We start from the raw sequence: 20,639 nt of genomic DNA on the forward strand, positions 1-20,639 counted from the left end.
TAGCCTAGTCAAGTTGACACATCAAAAGACCATCACACTCCCCAAGTTTCTTTTTTTCTTTTTTTTTTTTTTTGAGATGGAGTCGGGCTTTTGTCACCCAGGCTGGAGTACATGGAGTGCAGTGGCACAATGTCGGCTCACTGCAACCTCCGCTTCTCGAGTTCAAGCGATTCTCCTGCCTCAGCCTCCTGGGTAGCTGGGATTACAGGCGTGTGCCACCATGCCAGGTTAATTTTTGTACTTTTAGTAGAGACGGGGTTTCACCACGTTGGCCAGGCTGGTCTCAAACTCCTGACTTCAGGTGATCCACCCGCCTCGGCCTCCCAAAGTGCTGGGATTACAGGCGTGAGCCACCGTGCCCGGCCCAACGTTCTTTTTGTTAAAATTTTCCTGGTGTGGTGATATTAAGACTCTTTGACAGTCCTCCCCCAGCCCCACAGGATTCTGCTTCCATTTGGTTCTGTGTAGGTTTGTGACTGCTTTGACCAAGAGTCTGACAGAATTGGTGCTAGGTGACTTCCAAGGCCATGTTATAATTGGCCATGGCGCTTCTCTCTTGTTTACTGGAATGCTCACTCTTAAGAGCCCAGAGCCACCATGTAATAAGTCCAGTTGGCCGGGCGCGGTGGCTCAAGCCTGTAATCCCAGCACTTTGGGAGGCCGAGACGGGCGGATCACGAGGTCAGGAGATCGAGACCATCCTGGCTAACACGGTGAAACCCCGTCTCTACTAAAAAATACAAAAAACTAGCCGGGCGAGGTGGCGGGCGCCTGTAGTCCCAGCTACTCGGGAGGCTGAGGCAGGAGAATGGCGTAAATCCGCGAGGCGGAGCTTGCAGTGAGCTGAGATCCGGCCACTGTACTCCAGCCCGGACGACAGAGCCAGACTCCGTCTCAAAAAAAAAAAAAAAAAAAAGTCCAGCTGCCTCAGTCCTTTATACTGGAGAGACCACATTGAGGCTCTCTGGTGAAATACAAGCCAAGCTCATATTTTAGCCCAACTCCTCCCAAGCAGTAGACATGTGAGTGGAAAAGCCATGTTGGTAGCGGTCCCTCCCAGCCATCAAATCATCCCAACGGAGGCTACACACATAATGAGGCAAAGGCCCACCCACTCAGTTCCCCTTTTAAATTCCTCATCACGAAATTTATGAGCATAATAAGGTGATTGTTCTTCAAAACCACTAAGTTTTGGGGTGGTTTGTTAATAGAACAGTAGATAACGGGAACACCTTGAATATGTTTTTCTGTCATTTTATTTTTACAGTGTTTTATGTATTTTTGTTTGTGTCTCTTAGAAATAACAGCTACTCGGGAGGCTGAAACAGGAGAATCGCTTGAGCCCAGGAGGCAGAGGTTGCAGTGAGCCAAGCTCGCACCATTGCACTCCAGCCTGGTGGACAGAGCGAGACTCCGTCTCAAAAGAAAAAAGAAAGAAATAACATGGGTTTTTTCCCCCAATCTGAAAGCCTCAGAATCAAATTCCTGAGGAGGAAATGAGAACCTTTAACAGTTAATATGTATGCACAGTAAAGCCCGAAACCGCACGTTAAGTCTTTCTGCCTTCAGACCCACATCTTCCCTGCCCATTTTTCCTCTAGGAAATCTGGCACCCGGTTTTCTCTGGGTAATTGGCGCGGGGCTTCAACTCCCTGCGTTCCTCCAGCTACTGGCACCTCCCTGGCCTCTTAAGACGTCTACCAGACCTGCGTCTGCCCGGGGAAACTTTGAAGTTCCCTTCGGAACCTCGCAGGCTGACAAGCAAGTCAGAGCGATGGGTGGAGGAGGTTGCCATGGAGACAGGTCCAGGGCCAGAGGCGCGGGAGGGGGAGGCCGAAACTCGGGCTCCAATTGGCTCTGCGGGCGCGCAGCGTTCTCCTGGTGCACATGCGCAGTGACGCCGAGGCGAGGTCGCGGCGAGGCAGAGGCGCCGAGGCTTCTGGGCCGGGCTTCTCAGGACCGGGCTGGAACGTGCAGCTCCTGGCCGGGACACTCTGTGCTTTGCAGGGAAGGGAACTGGCGGAGCCCGAGGACCCGCTGCCGCTCAGTACTGAGCCCGCCACGCAGGCGCCTGTGCCAGCGTCGCCATTGTTGCCTGTGGCCTTAGGGCCGCTACGGCTGCCCGTCGGCCGGGTCCCAGCGACAGGTATTGATGTCCGGGCGCAGCGCGCGAGTGTCCGCGCGGTCAGTGACAGCCCGATCCCGTCCACGCGCGGGCTCCCGTGCTCGTGGCCTGCGGGAGGGCAAAGACGGGGTGGAGGCTGCTGTGGGCCCAGTCCCAGCGTTGCGCGTCGCAGGGTCCCCGACTCCCCCGCTGCCCTCGCCCTCGACCCTGCGGCTGAAGAGGAGTAAGAGGCAGAGGGACTTGGCCGGGAAGGGGAGGCGACAGGAGGCAAGGCAAGGCTGTCGCATCTTCTCTGCAGGGCCTTGTAAACAGTTGTGTTTGGCGGCACGACTGTGTCTGAGCAGGGCTCGGAGCTGGAGCCTGGGGACAGGTGGTGTCGGTTCTCCTCCAGATCAGGCCGGTTCTAAGGTTTCCTTCGAGAATCCTTGTTTCCAATATATCCTTAAAGAACTGTCTCCTGTAGAAGCACTTAAAGGACTTCAAGTCACACCAACCTCTTCACTCTTTTCCAGTCCAACCCGCTGGTCTTCCCAGCCCTCTGATAGTGAAAGGCTAGAATCGGCTGGCATTAACATGCAAAGCAGAGAAATGGCTCGCCCTTTCCCCTGACAGTTCCCTTGGGAACCTTGAGCACTGTATTAAGAAGAAATTCTCCTCGTTTCTTCCAAGTAACAGATTCGCTCTGTTGTTGTTGAGAGCCAGTTCAGTCATTACAGCTTCTGTAACATCAGTGACTAAAATAGTGAAACTATTTTCTCTATAAAAATGTTTAATTTTTGTTTCAACAGGTTAGAGGTTTAATCTGTCGTTTTGCTTAGATTCTTTGAGTCATTGCCTCTGACACTACCTTTTTAATAGCAGCTCCATCCCCCACCAACCCCAAGCAGATTGCAGTTCCCTTACAAGTCTAAGGATATAGGGGAGGAAGACAAGGTAAAGCTACGCGTGTTCATCTATGCACACTGCGAGTCTGTTTCTGTGTGTGTATATGTATAGTAGAGTACACCAGGGATTCTTGACCTTGTGGTCCATGCTTGTGTTTCAGGGTCTTTTATCCATCCCTGCAAGTTCTGGGCTCAGAATTTGTCACTAAGGCTGCTAACTCTTCCTTGATTCTGTTCTGCCCTCGGCTGCAGCAGCCTTTGATATAGTGTCCTTGTGACTCTAGCATGAGACTTCAAGCAGTTGGCTCACTACTGGAGAAATAAAGGATATTGCCAGACTGACTCTCCTGTCTGTAGCAATGTTAGCCTCAAGCAAGAGGATGAACAATTCTTCACGTTCCCAAATCCTTCTAAGGTGGAAGTCAGACAAGGCTCAGAGTGGACCCTACAATGTTGAGAAGGAAATCCTTACTTCGAGATTCTTGCGTGACACTGAGACCTGTCGACAGAATTTTAGGAATTTTCCATACCCAGACCTGGCTGGTCCTCGAAAGGCATTGAGTCAACTCCGAGAGCTCTGCCTTAAGTGGCTGAGACCTGAGATTCACTCAAAGGAACAAATTTTGGAGCTGCTGGTGCTGGAGCAATTCCTGACCATCCTGCCTGGTGAGGTTAGGACTTGGGTAAAGTCCCAGTATCCAGAGAGCAGCGAGGAAGCAGTGACTCTGGTGGAGGATTTGACTCAGATTCTAGAAGAGGAAGGTGAGAATCATAGAGCAGAGAGGGGAGGAATCCCTGGGTGGTTAAAGAAGACAACTAGCACATCTGAGCAGCTCCTTTAAAGAAATTGGGGAGAACACTGAGAGGGCCAGGATGCATTTTTTAAAAAGAAAGAAATTGGGGAGAACAAAGGTTAGTGAGTGAGAACAAGGCTTTAACATGAGCTCCATCCATGGTGTTCTCCTTCCAGATTGCTTGGGAGCAAACACACATTATCTAAACCCCCAGGAAAAATGTCTTGAAAGAATGACCAGACACAACCAAATTACCACTGTGTGAGCCCTCAGAAAGTACCTGCAGAGGTTTGCACCATTCTACTAATCATTTGCTTTGTGAATTGAATTTTACAATAAAATACTTCCAAAAAAGGAAGAAAGGGTCTAGAGAACATTCCCTTATTAAGAGATAACTCACAAAATTAATATTCTGTAAGGATTTAGTTAAAATGTGAATTTTGTTCATACTCTTTAAGATTTTTAGAGCAAGCTTGTTTTTGAAGTGTGTTTTGATGTCTTAGGACAAGTCATTGGCCCTTTCGTCTGATGCTTTGAAGTAGGAGTGCTGTTTTTGATTTCCTTCTTACTTCTCAATTTAAGAAAGTGTAGGCATCTATTTGGTGAGGGGTTTCCTAGTCTATTCAAAAAGGACTAATCTCCCTCATGACCTCTTTCTCTTCTCTAGCTCCTCAAAACTCTACCCTTTCCCAAGATACCCCCGAGGAAGACCCCAGAGGAAAACATGCTTTCCAGGCAGGATGGCTAAATGACTTGGTGACCAAAGTGAGTGTGACTGTGTTTTCTGATTTTAAGATGCCTTCTTAGTGTGTGAGGACATTTTCTGACCTGGCCCTATAACTACTGTGCCCCCAGAAGCTCTATCAAGGACTTAAGCTCCAGTTTCTCTCCTATGTTATCTTGGTCTGTTAAGGTAGGTGAATGTACTATAAAGAAAAGGGGCTTCCATTCCCTTCCCTTCCCATATGTCTTTCCTTACTTTGACTTTGTCAGCAATATCACATAGAGGATACAGGATTGACCTCCACAGCCAGATGGATTTAGGTTTTGGTTCCTGGCTGTACCACTGGAACTGCAATTTGGGACAAGATACTTAACCTCTCTTAGCCTGAGTTATTCTACTCTCATAAATAGCATTTACCTCTTAGATTGTGAGTATTAAATATTATGAGACTTGTAGTTAGCCTGGATTAAACAATTAATAGATGATTGTTACTATTATTTTTCCTCATTAACAAGTAGTTAAAGGCCATGCATTCTGTCATATTATTGTTGATCATGAATTTATGTATATTTTTTGAGACAGAATCGCACTTTGTTGCCCAGGCTGAAGTGCGGTGGTGCGATCTTGGTCCACTGCAACCTCTACCTCCTGGGTTCAAGTGATTCTCATGCCACAGCCTCTGGAGTAGCTGGGGTTACAGGTGCGCGCCAACATGCCTGCCTAATTTTTGTATTTTGTATTTTTGTATTTTAGTAGAGACAGGGATTCGCCATGTTGGCCATGCTGGTCTTGAACTCCTGACCTCAGGTGATCCACCCGCGTTGACCTCCCAAAGTGCTGGGATTACAGATGTGAGCCACCGTGCCCGGCCATGAGTCTGTATTATTTTAAAGAATAGTAACTCAAGCTACCTTAAGAGAAAGATTTACTGTAAAAATATAACTGGTCTTTCTGAAATTGGAAAGCCTTTGGTAACCAAGTTAAAATGATTATTCATTGATGATGTGAACATTTACCTGGAAAACCTAACAAAATCAAGGGAAAAACTGTTAGAAACACTAATAGAAAAACTGGATAAAATGACTACAGAAAATGACATGCAAAAATTAATCACATATATACATACATATATATCAACATATACACATAAAAATGAGATAAATGATAAAATGAAAAAAATGCTTCCAGTATCACACCCCCCCAAAAAATTTAAAATATCTAAAACTAAGCATAGTATAAATATTGCAGTACTTTCATGTCTAATATTTTGTGGAACATGAAAGAAACCTTAAATATTATAAAGTCACCAGTTCTCCCTAAGTTATAAACTTAATACAAGTTTTAAATCCCAATATGATTTAAAAGAAAAAAATTTTTTTTTTTTTTTTTTTTTTTTTTTGAGACGGAGTCTCGCTCTGTCGCCCAGGCTGGAGTGCAGTGGCCGGATCTCAGCTCACTACAAGCTCCGCCTCCCGGGTTCACGCCATTCTCCTGCCTCAGCCTCCCGAGTAGCTGGGACTACAGGCGCCCGCCACCTCGCCCGGCTGGTTTTTTGTACTTTTTTTTTTTAGTAGAGACGGGGTTTCACCGGGTTAGCCAGGATGGTCTCGATCTCCTGACCTCGTGATCCGCCCATCTCGGCCTCCCAAAGTGCTGGGATTACAGGCTTGAGCCACCGCGCCCGGCCAAAAAAATTTTTAAGAGATAGGATCTCACTAAATTGCCCAGGCTGGTCTTAAACTTCTGGCCTCAAAGTGATCCTCCTGCCTTGGCTTCCCAAAGTGTTGGGATTATAGGTATGAGCCACTGCACCTAGCCTCCAATATTATTTTTTAAAGATACAATTATATGCAAAAATAAACACATGGCCAGGCGCAGTGGCTCACACCTGTCATCCCAGCACTTTGGGAGGCGGAGGCAGCTGGATCACCTGAGGTCAGGAGTTTGGAGACCAGCCTGGCCAACATGGCAAAACCCTGTCTCTACTAAAAATACAAAAATTAGCTGGGCATGGTGGCATGCGCCTGTAATCCCAGCTACTCGGGAGGTCACTGCACTCCAGCCTGGGCAACAGAGCAAGACTCTGTCTCAAAAAAAAAATAAATAAAAAAGAAACATGTAAGATAATACTATCTTTTTAACAAAAGAAGAGCAAACAAGAAAGGCACTAACCTTACCAGATTGTGAAATGTATTTAACAGTGCAGCAGTTCAACACTGTGATTATTGGTATCTGTTACATTTTTTAAAAGAAAGACTGAATTTAACTATAGAACACATAAACATATCTTAACATTTTATTTATAATATGTTGGATTTATTCTTAAAGCATAGCTTGAAAAGCAAAACCATTCAACTCTGTGTCATCTGTGTTTAAAATTTAAAACTCAAGTCAGGCATGGTGGATCACTTCTGTAATCTCAACACTTTGGGGAGCTGAGGTGAAGGATCGCTTGAGTTCAGGAGTTTGAGACCAGCCTGGGCAGCATAGCAAAACCCCATCTCTACAAAACAATTTAAAAATTAACCAACTGTGGTGGTGTGTGCCTGTAGTCCCACCTACTCGGGAGGGTGAGGTGAGAGGATCACTTCTGCCCAGGAGTTCGGGGCTGCAGTGAACAATGGTTGGACCATTGCACTCCAGCCCAGGTGACCAGGCGAGACCCTGTCTCTTTTAAAAAATAATAATAATAAACCTTTTCCTTTTAAAAATGGAGCTGCCACCAATGCATGCACTAGTCCAGCACATGCAACAGAGTGGACCCTGTCTCTTTTAAAAATATTAATAATAAACTTTTTCTTTGTAAAATGGAGCTGCCACCAATGCATGCACAAGTGCCAAGTGAAAATAAATTCTGATCTATTTTCAAACTTCCGTTTAGGGTCATGGAGAGATGCTGTGGGGCTGTCCATATGTCGGGGAAGGGTTTTGACTAGACAACTTCTAGGATCCTACTAAAGCTTAAAATTCTGTGACACTCCCCCAGCATACATACACCCAGTGTCATCCGTGTCCCCTTTGCCATTAGTTCTTGAACTGAGTTAAGTTACACTTGATATTTTAGGAATCGATGACATTCAAAGATGTGGCTGTAGACATCACCCAGGAGGACTGGGAGTTAATGCGTCCTGTGCAGAAGGAATTATACAAGACTGTGACACTACAGAACTATTGGAACATGGTTTCTCTGGGTAAGGATCATCTCTACCCCTCCTCCTCTCAGCCTGTCCCCCCGGGTCTCTTTCTTACACCCGTTGTTAAAAATGGGTTGGCCCTCAGACATGCTTGGCTAAAAATGGGGTCTAGAAATAAATGTTCTTATCTCATTCAAGCACAAGAGTGACTGTTTTACTCCCGTTTCCCAAATGAAAGGTTTTTAAGTGAGAGAACATTAGCAACTGATGCACAGCTTCATAGTGCTGCCACCCGATGCTGCCTTGCCTAGCCTTTGCTACTCTAAAGGAAGGTTTCTTCCTTCACATATCCTCTTAAGTGGCAGGAAATTGTTATCCTGTCTCGGAAAAGGATAACAACCAACAGCCTAATTCTCTTATTAGATCATGTCCATGAACTATTGTTCTCCTACAGAGGTCTGTTCTCTCAGATAGGTAGAAGTCTGGTAATAAAACTTGGAGCAACTGTTTATCTCCAGGATAAAATTCATTATATTCCTCCTGAACAGGACTTACAGTGTACAGACCAACTGTGATTCCCATGTTGGAAGAACCATGGATGGTGATAAAAGAAATTTTAGAAGGCCCTAGTCCAGGTGAGAAACAGAAAGCACATGAGCTTCTTTGCATTTAAGAATCTATATCCTAAGTGTGGTGAGATATGCATTTTAAATATGACCAGGTCAGTTTTTGCAAAGGCTTTCTAGCCTGTGAAGAACACTGAGCTGTTTGGTGTTGCTTCTTTACAGAGGCCTCTTCAGGAAGAGCTTCCTAAGATCACTATTAACACACTTTTCCCGTGTCTCTTCTCATTTTATCCTTCTACATGACCTCTAGGTCTCATCTCTTAGGGCTTTGTCTAGGGCTTTCATTGTGCCATGTTCCCCTTCCTCTAGATTTAAACATGCATGAATGCCCCCTAAAAATTTAAATGTTAAACCTTCTTCTTTTTGAGTTTCTTTTATTCTGTTCACTAACAAATCCCTACATCCCCCTGCCTTCACTTTTCTAAATCATCCCTTTCTTTTTTATTTTCTAATTACTTTAAAGATAATATATTCACGATTCACAATTTTTAAAAATGTATAAAGCAAAATATATATAAAAATATATATATAAATTACCCACCTGAATACCACATTCACCCAGTTCCTACATCTCCCTAGCATGTGACCGCTGTCATTAGAGCATGTCCATGAACCACTGTTTTCCTGTAGAAGTCTGTCCTCCCACATAAGTAGAAGTCAGGTAATAAAGTTTGAACTGTTGTCTCCAGGATAAAAGTGTGGCAATAAACAGTTGTTAGAGATGTTTATTTTGCTTTGAGTTTTTTGCATGTAAAGTCAATATAAAAATAGTTTTTCTCCATTTTTAATATGAATGGTAGCATACTATACATACTGTTTTGTACCTTGCTTTTTTAACTTAAAAGTATATCTTGAAAAGCCTTCCAAATGAGTATGTAAAGAGCTTCCTCATTTCTTTTTTTATATCTGCATCATATTTTTATTATTGAACTTGTTCCTTAGTCATGGACTTTTTCATTCTCACTCCTTGCTTATTCCCTCCACAGTAACTTCATTTTAAACAATTTCAAACCTACACAGGCACATTACATTAATCACTTATGTACTGTCTACTTGGAATCACTAATTATCATCGTTTAGCCACTTTTGCTCTATCTCTCTACAAAGGTTTTTGCACTGAGCCATTTTAATAGACATCATGACAACCCCTAAATACCTTCTAAGAACATGAACATTCTTCTACATAAGCATGATACCATTCTCTCACTCTAGATATTTAACATTTATATAATAGTGTCATCAAATGTATAGTCAAATATTCAGATTTTTCCCAACTGTCCCAAAAACATCCTTTATAGATATTTTTCTCCCCAATACAGGATCCAGTCAGGAATCACATGTTCCACTTGTTTATCTCGTATCTTTAGTACCTTTTAATAGAGAAATGTTCCCCAGCCTTTTTTCTTTTTTAAAAAAAGTCTTTCATGATATTGACATTTTTTAAAGGATCCAAGCCAGTTTTTTTAAATGACCTACAGTTTAGATTTGCCGCATTGTTTCCTAAAGATTAGTCAGTTTAAAGATTTTACCAAGAATATTTGAAAGGTGATATGTATCTTCCATTGCATTTCCTCAGGAGGTACATAGTGGTAATTTATCTCATCATTGGTGATGCTCAGTTTGGTTAAGGTGGTGTCTACAGGATCTCTCCTTTTTAAAGGTGCATTCTTTATGATTAATAAGTAATCTGTGGAGTGATACTTTGAGGTCACATGACTATTCCTCGATAATCTTTTACTTAAAATTTTTAGCATCCATTTGATTATCTTTGCATTGTTATATTGCTGGTTGCAAATGGTGATTTTCGTTTTTGTTGTTTTTGAGATGGAGTTTCACTCTTGTTGCCCAGGCTGGAGTGCAATGGCGTGATCGCCTCTCACTGCAACCTCTGCCTCCTGGGTTCAAGCAATTCTCCTGCCTCAGCTTCCAGAGTAGCTGGGGTTAGAAGCATGTGCCACCACACCCAGCTAGTTTTTGTATTTTTAGTAGAGACAGGGTGTCACCATGTTGGCAAGGCTGGTCTCAAACTCCTGACTTCAGGTGATCCACCTGCCTTGGCCTCCCAAAGTACTGAGATTACAGGCGTGAGCCACCATGCCCAGCTGCAAAATGGTGATTTTCTAATTCAGTCATCTTTTCTAAATTATTAACAGCATTCTTCATTAAAGAATAGCTATTTCGGCCGGGTACGCCTGTAATCCCAGCACTTTAGGAGGCCAAGGTGGGCAGATCACGAAGTCAGGAGTTCGAGACCAGCCTGGCCAACACAGTGAAACTCTGTATCTACTGAAAATACAAAAATTACCTGGGTGTGGTGGCAGGTGCCTGTAATCCCAGCTACTTGGGAGGCTGAGGCAGGAGAAACACTTGAACCCAGGAGGCGGAGGTTGCAGTGAGCCAAGATTGTGCCACTGCACTCCAGCCTAGGCAACAGAGCTAGACTCCATCTCAAAAAAAACAAAAAAGAATAGCTCTCCTTCCCTCACCCCATTTTTATGTATATACCACTGTGGACTAATGGAAATTTTAAAAATTCAATATATGATTAGTTGGCCAGGCACGGTGGCTCACTCCTGTAATCCCAGCACTTTAGGAGGCCAAGGTAGGTGGATCACTTGAGGTCAGGAGTTTGAGACCAGCCTGGTCAACATGGTAAAACCCTGTCTCTACTAAAAAAAATAATAATAATAATACAAAAATTAGCTGGGCATGGTGGTGCGTGCCTGTAGTCCCAGCTACTGGGGATGCTGAGGAAGGAGAATCGCTTGAACTCGGGAGGTGGAGATTGCAGGGAGCCAAGATTGTGGCACTGCACTCTAGCCTGGGCAACAGAGCGAGACTCCATTTCAAAAAAGAAAAAGGAAAAATATATATATATGTATGTATATTTATGTATTATTAGTCCATTCCAGTTTTTACATTTTGTTTTGTGTTTTTGATGCTCAATTGTTCCAAATTTGGGCACTCTAGCATCAAACAAAGTCCAGCATCTTTTTGACATGTCCCAATTAGTCTTCATCCATTTCCTTGCTTTCTGGCACAACCAGATGTTCTTTAGGCTCACCTTATGCTCACCTTAGACTTGGGATTTCTCCAAGGAATCCTGATTCATTTTAGTAGGGAATGGTACTTAGAAACCAAGATCTGGGCCATAAGCGTATTCACTGTTTAATGGTATCATTGCTACTGTTCAGTGGATAGAGCTAGGAAGTTTGTGTGTGTGTGTGTGTTTGTGTGTGTTTATGCATGTGTACATGTGTGTTAGTTCTTTTAAGTCAGGAGTTCATACTTCAACTCCAATTCAAATCTAACACAACAAGGATATTCCATTTTATATATTCCCATTTTCCATTTTGTATCTCCTGTCTCATGCAGTGAATAACCTAGTTTCCAACATCAGCATATTTACTTATTTGCTGTATCATATGTTACACACAAAAATAGTTTCAAATTTACATCACTATAACAAACAGTCTAGAAAGTTCAAGATTTCTTTGAAGTCCTTTTTGTCCTTAGAATATATACCACTAAGGATAGTGTTTTCTTGCTTTTTAAAATTATTTTTAATTTACATTTTTGAGTATGCGAAAACAGTAACATGGCTGATAACTCAAAAACTATATAGAAAGGTATACATTTCCTTTCCTTCTGCTCTCTTTCCACCTACTCCCTATAGGTAACCATGATCATCAGTTTCTGGTGTATCCTTCCTATGTTTCTCTTTGCAAAAATAAATTATTAATATATTATCTTCTTTTGTATACGAAAGAAGTATACTATGTATATTCTTGCATCTTGCTTTGTTATTCCATTTTTTATTTTATTATTTTATTTTATTTTATTGCTGTTGTTGAGACAGAGTCTCACTCTGTCACCCAAGCTGGAGTGCAATGGTATGACCATGGCTCACTGCAACCTCTATCTCCTGCATTCAAGCGATCCTTCCACCTCAGCCTCCTGAGTAGCTGGGAGTACAGGTGTGTGCCACCATGCCCAGATAATTTTTGTATTTTTTGCAGAGCAGGGTCTTGCTATGTTTCCCAGACTGGTCTCAATTTCTGGGCTCAAGCGATCCACCTGTCTTGGCCTCCAGTGCTGAGATTACAGGTGTGAGCCATGGCGCCCAGCCATTATTCCATTTTTTAAATCTAAGACACTGACTTCTTATATATCCACCAATATGGATGCTAGTATACAACAGTGAATTAAATAATAATGACAGATATGATATGGCCAGGCACAGTGGCTCACACCTGTAACCCCAACACTTTGGGAGGCTGAGGCAGGCAGATCGCTTGAACTCAGGAATTTGAGACCACCCTGAGCAACATAGTGAGACCTGTCTCTACTAAAAAAAATTTTTTTAATTAACTGGTCGTGGTGATTCATGACTATAGTCCCAGCTTCAGGGAGACTGAAGTGAGAGGATAACTTGAGCCCGGGAGATCAAGGCTGCAGTGAGCCAAGGTCGCACCACTGCATTCCCACTGGGTGAGAGAGTAATACTCTGTCTCAAAAAAAAAAAAAAAATGCTACCTTAGAGTGAATTGTTTCACTTTTTTAAAAAACTAACTTTGGTCATTAGGTATTTTAAGGGTCATAAACTTTAAAAGCTAATTATTCTCTATAATTTATCGCCTTATATGCCTTAGTTGGCAAAATACAAAATACACCTACAGCACACTAAATTCTCTGGGGAACACATTCTGCACACTCTAGGCACTGAGAAAACATACAGAGTATGGAAATAAGCCTGGATTAGAGTCAGGATAGTCTTCTGGGAGATACTTGCAGTCTGAAGTCACTTCTCAACATGAAGAATTTTTTAGATCATCAGAGAGCACAAATTTGGGCTCTGAATACTCAAGAAAGGGCAATGTATGGTTATGCATTTGGAGAGGGGGGGATTTTCTCCCTCCAAAGAGCACCAAGACTGAGAAAGACAGTTCCTTTTTTCCTTCTGGACAGTGAGGTTTTGGGGTTTTGTTTTTTTAGCCTAGCCTGTTCTTACATAGTGTGTAGTCCTCTGTTCAAGGGACTCCTGTCAGCCTCCTCTCCTTGGCTGGGCCCCAGCCTTTGTCTTCTAGCCCCAGAATCCCTTGTACCCTCAAAATGGAAGCTTAAGGTCATCAAACATGATTGAAGAGCTATCTCAGGCAGTCAACTTCAGCTATTACTCACTTCTTGCCTTCCCGCTTTTACTTAATTTTTGGCCTGTGAGGATTTTGCTTTCTTGCCAGCTCAGAGATATATAGTAAGTTGAATCTACCTTTAGTTAGGGTACTTCAGGAAGTAGGTTAGTCATACTTCAGGAAATGGAAACTTTGATAATTAACAAACAGAATAGTAGTATTGGTTTGATGGCCATTACTGTCTCAGATCTTTTATAGTTCTTTATGTTTATATTTTATGGTTTATAGTTCTTTATGTTTATACAGTACTTTGCCATTCTTTGAGGCTCATTTCAAATCACACTTCTCCCACTGAAGCTTTCCTTGATTACCTGAGTCAACATTAATCTCCTCTGTTTGGAAATATTATACCACTGTTTGTCCTTATTAACCAAGGGATAACACTTCTAACCAATCCTTTCTGGTTTTAGTGATAAACATGTATTTAAACCCTGCTTAATGATCTGTTTCAGAAGTTTTGGTAAACTAATTTGTTTAAAAATGTGCATTTATCAGCCGGGCGCAGTGACTCTTGCCTGTAATCCCAGCACTTTGAGAGGCTGAGGCGGGTGGATCACCTGAGGTCAGGAGTTCAAGACCAGCCTGACCAACGTGGAGAAACCCTATCTACTAAAAATACAAAATTAGCCAGGCGTAGTGGCACATGCCTGTAATCGCAGCTACTCAGGAGGCTGAGGCAAGAGAATCGCTTGAACCCGGGAGGTGGAGGTTGTGGTGAGCCGAGATCGCACCATTGCACTCCAACCTGGGCAATGAAAGCAAAACTCCATATCAAAAAAAAAAGTGTGTTTATAGTAGCAACTTATTCCTGGTCATTATTCAGTCTTTCACTTTAAGTTTGTTAATTATAACTTTAGTACTTTTCAGTTGTATGTACAATCTGTCATAGACTGATACTGATTACACAGAAGTTGAATTCAGCTTCTGGTATTATCTCATCTCTTTTTTGTGTGTATACACACCTACTTGTACAGTCCATCCACATTCTCATTTTCTTCTGGGGAGGGGAATAACAAATCCTGGTTTGAGAAAGTTGGTTTATAAATTTTTTTCTTTCATGAAAGTAATATAACTATTTTCTATGTTTCTTTATTACTTTTTATTTTGCTACACCTACTGGAATGGAATATAACTACTTACTAGTAATAAATAGCAACAAAAGTAATATAGCAAATTTATTGAAAATTAGAAACTAGAAACGAAAACCTATATCATTATTAGCATTTTGGTAATTTTTTTTCCACTTCTGATGTGTTTTCATGCTTGTTATGATACTCTTTTTCATTTAACATTACTCCTAAACATTTTCTTATATAAACTATGATTTTGTATTTGAATAAAAGTAAACAAAGTCGTTTGTAAATTCAAGCACTACAAGGAAGCAAATATTAAGTGTACCTCTCTCCTCAGTCATGACCAGGACCTTCTCCCCTTAGATTACGTGTGTGGGTGGGGGGGTGTGTGTGTGTGTGTGTCTGTCTGTGTGTAACACAAATAGCATATCTTTACACAGCTAGGATGTTGCTCTACATTTTTTTACACACCTGCTTTTTTTTTCACTTAATGTATCCTGCACACTTTTTCATGTCAATGTACCTAGACCTACCTAATTATCAGTTATCAATATTCTGTTATCCCTTATTCTATTAATAACTAGTCCCTTACTGATGATGTAGCTGTCATTTTCAATTACTGCATATTACTCAATTGAATAGATATATTTGTAAAGGTATTATACTGTGATTTGCCTCTTAGAAAGTTTCTGAAATATTTAGTACCATTTTTGCTATATTATAAATTCTGTATTTGATTAAATTACATTATGTAATTCTTGATATTTGCAAGTTATATGTTTCCCACCTGGTTTCAAAGGATAGAGGTTGTAACTTAAATTTTGTGTTAAATAATTATACAAGAAACTTAATAGGCAGCAACAAATACACATTTGACTGCCTTATTACAGCCAGGTTCGATTGAGGGTCAACCTTTTTGGTTTGGTTTGGTTTGGTGTGTGTGTGTTTGGTTATGTGTATGCATGCACATCTGTGTACACTTTGATTTGAGTTCACCTTTTTACATGTTAATGTCATTTATTTTACCATTTCAGTTGAGTTGCCACCATATCCAGAGTCTTGGGCCATTTTTAAAGGAAATGTGTAAGAAGGATAAACTATTTCCAGAATTTGCACCTAGGTTGGAAATATAAGAAATGTACAGAATTGTGAATTACAGTCATGTGCTGCATAATGATTTTTTGGTCAACAATAAATTGCATGTATGACAGTGGTCCCATAAGACAACAATGGAGCATATATAGAAGCCTGATATATAAGCACTTGATATTTGTATTGCAGATCAAGTAGGGGAAATTATTGATATTCAGTAATAGTGCTGGTACATTTAGCTTTCCATGTTTAAAAAAAGAAAATATATGTATATCATCTAGGTTCATATAAGTATACCCTATGATGCTCACACAGGGATGAAATTGACCCAACACCGCATTTCTCAGAACGTATCCTCATTGTTAAGCAATCCATGACTGTACTCATATAAAGCCAAGTTCTGTCATGAGCCCAATACTATATTAGGTTGAACCATATAGGGTTACTGACATTCAGCCATTTTGACTTATAAAAAAAGGCAATTTCCTATATGATTCAACCTAATCTATATTTTATTTTATTTTTTTGAAGACAGGATCTTGCTCTGTCATCCAGGCTAGAGTGCAGTGGGGCGATCATGGCTCACTGCAACCTCCACCTCCCAGGCTCAAGCAATTCTCACGCCTCAGCCTCCCAGGTAGCTGGGACTACAGGCGCACACCACCACATCTGTCTAAATTTTTCTATTTTTAGTAGAGATAGAATTTCACCGTGATGGCCAGGCTGGTCTCGAACTCCTGACCTCAAGTGATCCACCTGCCTTGGCCTCCCAAAGTGCTGGGATTACAGGAGAAAGCCACAGAGCTTGGCCTCTAATCTGTATTTTAAATTCAAAGAAGCATTGTAGAGAGAAATATGAGTTGGACTATAAACAGCTTTTTTAATAGGTGGAGAAGGCATCATAAGAGAAGGCCTAGAGTCTAGGATTAGCATGGCATCTAGAGAATATTATGAAGCGTAGTGGATAACTTTAGGCCGAGTGTGGCAGCCCATACCTGTAACCCTAGCACTTTGGGAGGCTGAGGCAAGCAGATCACCTGAGGCCAGGAGTTTGAGGCCAGCCTGGCCAACATGGTGAAACCGTGTCTCTATTAAAAATACAAAAATTAGCCGGGCGCGGTGGCTCACGCCTGTAATCCCAGCGCTTTGGGAGGCCGAGGCGGGCGGATCACAAGGTCAGGAGATCGAGACCACGGTGAAACCCCGTCTCTACTAAAAATACAAAAAATTAGCCGGGCGCGGTTGTGGGAGCCTGTAGTCCCAGCTACTGGGGAGGCTGAGGCAGGAGAATGGCGTGAACCCGGGAGGCGGAGCTTGCAGTGAGCCGAGATCGCGCCACTGCACTCCAGCCTGGGCGACAGAGCGAGACTCCGTCTCAAAAAAAAAAAAAAAAAAATACAAAAATTAGCTGGGCATGGTGGTTACTGCCTGTAATCCCAGCTATTCAGGAGTCTGAGGCACGAAAATTACGTGAACCTGGGAGGCAGAGGTTGCAGTAAGCCAAGATGGCACAGAGTCTGTCTCCAAAAAAAAAAAAAAAAAAAAAATAGCGGATAACTTTAAATTAAGCTGAACATGAGTTGTAGTAGGAGACAGAATAGAATAGAAAGGGCTTAGTTATTCTGGGATTGAATGCCAAGTGGAGGTATTCTAAACTTTTTCACTTTTATAGTTTAAGCCACTAGTCCTTAAACTTTGGTAGGTAGCAAAACTGCTGGGTTTACTAAAACAGATTACTCAGCTCTACTGCCAGAGTTTCTGATTCAGTATGTCTGGGTGAGACCCAATAATGTTAACACATTTCTTGATGATAGTGATGCTTATGCTGCTAGTGGGAGGACTACCTTGAAAACCATTGTTTTAGGCTATGGGAGATTTACTAGAGATATTTGAGCATAGAAAGCACTTGGTGAAATTGCTTTAGGAATATTATGTGGAATTGTGCAGAGCAGATTGGAAGAGAGAGTGATGAGAGTCAGCATGTCTACTTTATGAACCCATTACATAAATTAATCCATGAAGCCATCCCAAGTTATCCCACACAGTGTTATCACTGTTTTGGCTTCTCTTAGCTCTGTCACCTGACTTAATCTGTTTTATTCCCTCTGTGTCCATGTTGAATATGAAGAACCTGTCTGTTTTCAACAACTTAGTCTCCCTTTTTTTTGCCCTTTTTGTCTCCTTTCCCAAATTTGAAAGGCCATGATGATGACGTTTTCAGAGTTGTTCTATTTGGGCATTTTATCTATGTTTATTATTTTGTTTCTATTTTGGCAGTTTCCTCTCTCAAAATAAAGACTTTTTATATTTTTTTTATTTCAGAATGGGAAACTAAAGTCCAAGCATGTACTCCAGTGGAGAATATGTCTAAACTCACAAAGGAAGAAACCCAGACCATCAAATTAGAAGACTCATATGACTACAATGATAGATTACAGAGGCGAGCAACAGGTGGCTTCTGGAAATTTCACACTAATGAAAGAGGTTTCAGTTTGAAGTCAGTCCTTTCACAAGAAGATGATCCTACAGAAGAATGTCTTAGTAAATATGATATATATAGAAATAATTTTGAAAAGCATTCAAACCTAATTGTACAGTTTGATACCCAATTAGATAATAAAACTTCTGTGTATAATGAAGGCAGGGCAACCTTCAATCATGTCTCATATGGTATTGTACATAGGAAAATACTTCCTGGAGAGAAGCCTTACAAGTGTAATGTGTGTGGGAAAAAATTTAGGAAATACCCTTCCCTCCTGAAACACCAAAGTACCCATGCCAAAGAGAAATCGTATGAATGTGAAGAATGTGGGAAGGAGTTTAGGCATATTTCATCCCTCATTGCACATCAGAGAATGCACACTGGAGAAAAACCATATGAATGCCACCAGTGTGGTAAAGCCTTCAGCCAGCGTGCACACCTTACTATACATCAGAGAATTCATACTGGAGAGAAACCCTATAAGTGTGATGACTGTGGGAAAGACTTTAGTCAGCGTGCACACCTTACCATCCATCAAAGGACACATACTGGAGAGAAACCATATAAATGCTTGGAATGTGGTAAAACCTTCAGTCACAGTTCATCACTGATTAATCATCAGAGAGTTCATACTGGAGAAAAACCTTATATATGCAATGAATGTGGGAAGACTTTCAGTCAGAGTACACACCTTCTTCAGCATCAAAAAATACATACTGGGAAGAAACCATATAAATGCAATGAATGTTGGAAAGTGTTTAGTCAGAGTACTTACCTTATTCGACATCAGAGAATTCATTCTGGAGAGAAGTGTTATAAATGTAATGAATGTGGAAAAGCCTTTGCTCATTCCTCAACCCTTATTCAACATCAAACCACTCACACTGGAGAGAAATCCTATATATGTAATATATGTGGGAAAGCCTTCAGCCAGAGTGCAAATCTTACTCAACATCATAGAACACATACTGGAGAGAAACCATATAAATGCAGTGTGTGTGGGAAAGCATTCAGCCAGAGTGTGCACCTTACTCAACATCAGAGGATTCATAATGGAGAAAAACCCTTTAAATGCAATATATGTGGGAAAGCATATAGACAAGGTGCAAATCTTACTCAGCATCAAAGGATTCATACTGGAGAGAAACCCTATAAATGTAATGAATGTGGGAAAGCTTTCATTTATTCCTCATCACTTAATCAACATCAGAGAACTCATACTGGAGAGAGACCCTATAAATGTAATGAATGTGATAAGGATTTTAGCCAGAGAACATGCCTTATTCAACACCAGAGAATTCACACAGGAGAGAAACCCTATGCATGTCGTACATGTGGTAAAACCTTCACCCAGAGTACAAACCTTATTCAGCATCAACGTGTTCATACAGGTGCCAAACATCGTAATTAATGGATAAGGGAAACTTCAATTAGGTTTTACAACTTCATTTCAATTTTATTTTGTGCATTCTGTGTGTCAGAATATTCAGAAGAAATCCGAAGAAGTGCAATATGTTAGATACCACTCAGCAGAAGTATCAGAAGTAGTGGTAGGGATATAACCTATTTAGATTTAATGTGAAATTTAAGAAGGAAACTTGACTTCTTAACCTTTATTTGATATGAGTTTAATTCATTACAGAAAGAAACCCTGTGAAGGGTGTTCAGAAACATAACTCTTCAACTCTTTATTTCAAGTACAGTCATCCCTCAGTATACTCGGGGGATTGGTTCCAGGACCACCCATGTACACCAAAATCTACCCATACTCAAGTTGCACGGTCAGCCTGGTGGAACCTGTGTATATGAAAAACCCTACATCTACGCAGGTTTCCCATCCCTGAATAATGTGCTTTCAAACTCTGTTCAGTTGAAAAAAAAAAATTCCAGTATACGTGGATCTGTACAGTTCAAATGTGTTGTTCAAGGGTCAACTGTACATCCTGATGAGGCCTTATGAATGTAACTTGGGAAGGTGTCCATCAAGTAGAGATTTCACACCAGAGAGTGATCTTAAAATTACAGAAAAGAGAAAGCTGCTTTCAGGCCTTTTATTCCCAGCTTTGAAGCCTTAAAATATGTAAAGGATTCCTTTCCCTTTTTTACTTCCCCTTCTCCTGTTATGCCATAACTGCCATATGGAGCCAGTAGGTTTGAAAAAAACAGTTCAAAGTATTTTAAAGATTTCTATATGACCACTGTTTGGTTACACCTTCCCTCACATATCGAAATATTAAAGAGAAGCTTAATGAAAGATATGATAGAAACTAATGTGTATATAACATTAGATGTGTAGAGATTTAGTTAAACAGGCAAAAATTACATGCTCCAAGCTTAAATGAATTTTTAATACACATTAGCCTTGATTTTACTAGGTTTTGACATTCAAGGTCATCCTGAAGGAAAAAAGTAGGTATAAGGTATACAGTTTGCATTTTTTTCATCTGACTCCTAAATTTATACTTTAGATTTCTCTGTGACTGTTTTACTATGGAAAGTTCATTTCTTCCACT

The 20,639-nt window shown here is 41.3% G+C and overlaps 1 protein-coding gene across 3 annotated transcripts; it reads left to right on the forward strand.

Moving 5' to 3' along the window:
- The first annotated feature begins 1,872 nt into the window (after nt 1–1,872).
- LOC105468298 (zinc finger protein 287) lies at nt 1,873–20,081 on the forward strand. Of its 3 annotated transcripts, none has more exons than XM_011718378.2 (6): nt 2,012–2,146; nt 3,171–3,771; nt 4,471–4,568; nt 7,592–7,718; nt 8,210–8,296; nt 17,967–20,081. In XM_011718378.2, the coding sequence occupies exons 2-6, from the start codon at nt 3,369–3,371 to the stop codon at nt 19,535–19,537; spliced, it is 2,286 nt and encodes a 761-aa protein (XP_011716680.1). In that variant the 5' UTR covers nt 2,012–2,146; nt 3,171–3,368; the 3' UTR covers nt 19,538–20,081. The 3 variants fall into 3 exon arrangements, with proteins under 3 accessions (XP_011716682.2, XP_011716680.1, XP_011716681.1); XM_011718379.3 differs by lacking the exon at nt 2,012–2,146 and adding an exon at nt 2,158–3,058; XM_011718380.2 differs by lacking the exon at nt 3,171–3,771 and having other exon boundaries at nt 1,873–2,146.
- Nucleotides 20,082–20,639: the final 558 nt, after the last annotated feature.

Source organism: Macaca nemestrina, chromosome 17 (assembly GCF_043159975.1).
Source record: "Macaca nemestrina isolate mMacNem1 chromosome 17, mMacNem.hap1, whole genome shotgun sequence".
NCBI lineage: Eukaryota > Metazoa > Chordata > Mammalia > Primates > Cercopithecidae > Macaca > Macaca nemestrina.

What these genes read in the sequence shown, in the direction of transcription:
- LOC105468298 (XM_011718378.2), top strand. Translation starts at nt 3,369, where the DNA reads ATGTTAGCCTCAAGCAAGAGGATGAACAATTCTTCACGTTCCCAAATC. An exon ending in TAAATGACTTGGTGACCAAA is followed by an intron (nt 4,569 to 7,591) that starts GTGAGTGTGACT and finishes TTGATATTTTAG; the next exon opens with GAATCGATGACATTCAAAGA. An exon ending in TTTAGAAGGCCCTAGTCCAG is followed by an intron (nt 8,297 to 17,966) that starts GTGAGAAACAGA and finishes TTTTTATTTCAG; the next exon opens with AATGGGAAACTAAAGTCCAA.